We start from the raw sequence: 1,191 nt of genomic DNA, 5'->3' as shown, positions 1-1,191 counted from the left end.
CCACCACCACCACCACTAGGGGAGAATTGGCCGATGTGGTGAGGGGACATTTGACCCTGACTTCAGACCACTGGTTTGAAGTTGGTGCAGCTGAGGCAAGTGGCAGCACAAACATTAACAATGCAAATGTTTCAAAAGTAGGCGCCAGTTAGTCAACCGAATGTACAGCAATATGCAGGTATGCATTGTGACCAACTCAACTAGTAGCATCAATTATCCAAATTTACGCAAATATACTCAAAAGAAAACTAATAGAGCACAATCGCCAACAAATTTAAAACAGGGATCCACGCATTTGAGACAAATTGTTTTAGAAGTGGTAATGCAAACTCGAGTTACACTGTTTAGCTGCAGTGCTGTGTTGCCGCAGCAGTATTTAGCAGCTGGACTACTGTTTTCCACTTTGCGATTGCTGAGGCAGCCTAAACTTCTGAAATGGCAACAAAATAACTTTAGAGAAGCTTACAAAGGCAAACTCAGCCTTAGGAAGGAGCATCGGAAGCTGTCACCATACACGGGCGATATATGGCAATAATGGAATCGGTTGGATGAATTGAGTGGGTAGCTATGGTGATAAAACGAAGACTGAGGAGGGGTGTTAAAAGGCGTTCGGAAGTGACGGTAGCGGAAGTAGGATGTGTTGGAGTATGCATGTCACAAACTTTCGCGCTACCACCATTTCTGACCCAATTTCACCACTGTCATTTCCATCTTTGCTGCTTTAGTCATTACTTGGACTGCGTCGGCCACTACCTCCATTCCATTTACCTTAAGTTTGACTACCTCCACGTCCATCTTCACTACTCCAGCTGCCAACTTCACTACTTGGAACAATGTCTACTCTTCCACAATTGTCCGATTAATTGCCACCGCCTTCATCAACTTTGCCATGCCCATCTGTTTCGACATCCTCTAACCCGCACTTATTCCTCTTGCTGTCTCTTCCACCACGACCGTTGCCGTCTCATCCGCCTACACTACTGTTACTTGCATTATTGCTAATGTTATAATCCCACAGTCCATCTTCAATGGCAATTCCTAGCGCATCCACAGCTAAACCGTTAAATGCTGCAGTACCAACTCTTCACTGCAAGTGGAAAGTCAGTATTGTCAATGGCGTCATAAAAGTAGTATTGTACACTTCAAGGTGCACATGCATGAGGAAAAGAGAAGTCGGTGAAGAATGTGTTA

General features: G+C 44.6%; 1 protein-coding gene across 1 annotated transcript in view; it reads left to right on the top strand. All coding sequences in view use genetic code 11, as the record gives it.

Annotated features, from left to right (window-relative positions):
• Positions 1-160: 160 nt before the first annotated feature.
• The window catches only part of EGR_10916 (hypothetical protein), a gene marked incomplete at both ends in the record, with an annotated part of 1,439 nt that continues 408 nt past the window's right edge, over positions 161-1,191 (top strand). Inside the window, one exon of the mRNA XM_024500165.1 lies at positions 161-319. Within this exon, the coding sequence (XP_024345421.1) occupies positions 161-319 (159 nt within the window). The remainder of the gene's footprint in view (positions 320-1,191) is intronic.

Source organism: Echinococcus granulosus, assembly GCF_000524195.1.
Source record: "Echinococcus granulosus chromosome Unknown EG_S00302, whole genome shotgun sequence".
In the NCBI taxonomy this organism is placed as follows: domain Eukaryota; kingdom Metazoa; phylum Platyhelminthes; class Cestoda; order Cyclophyllidea; family Taeniidae; genus Echinococcus; species Echinococcus granulosus.
Note: the sequence above shows the minus strand (reverse complement) of the source record. Positions and strands in the feature narration are given on the sequence as shown.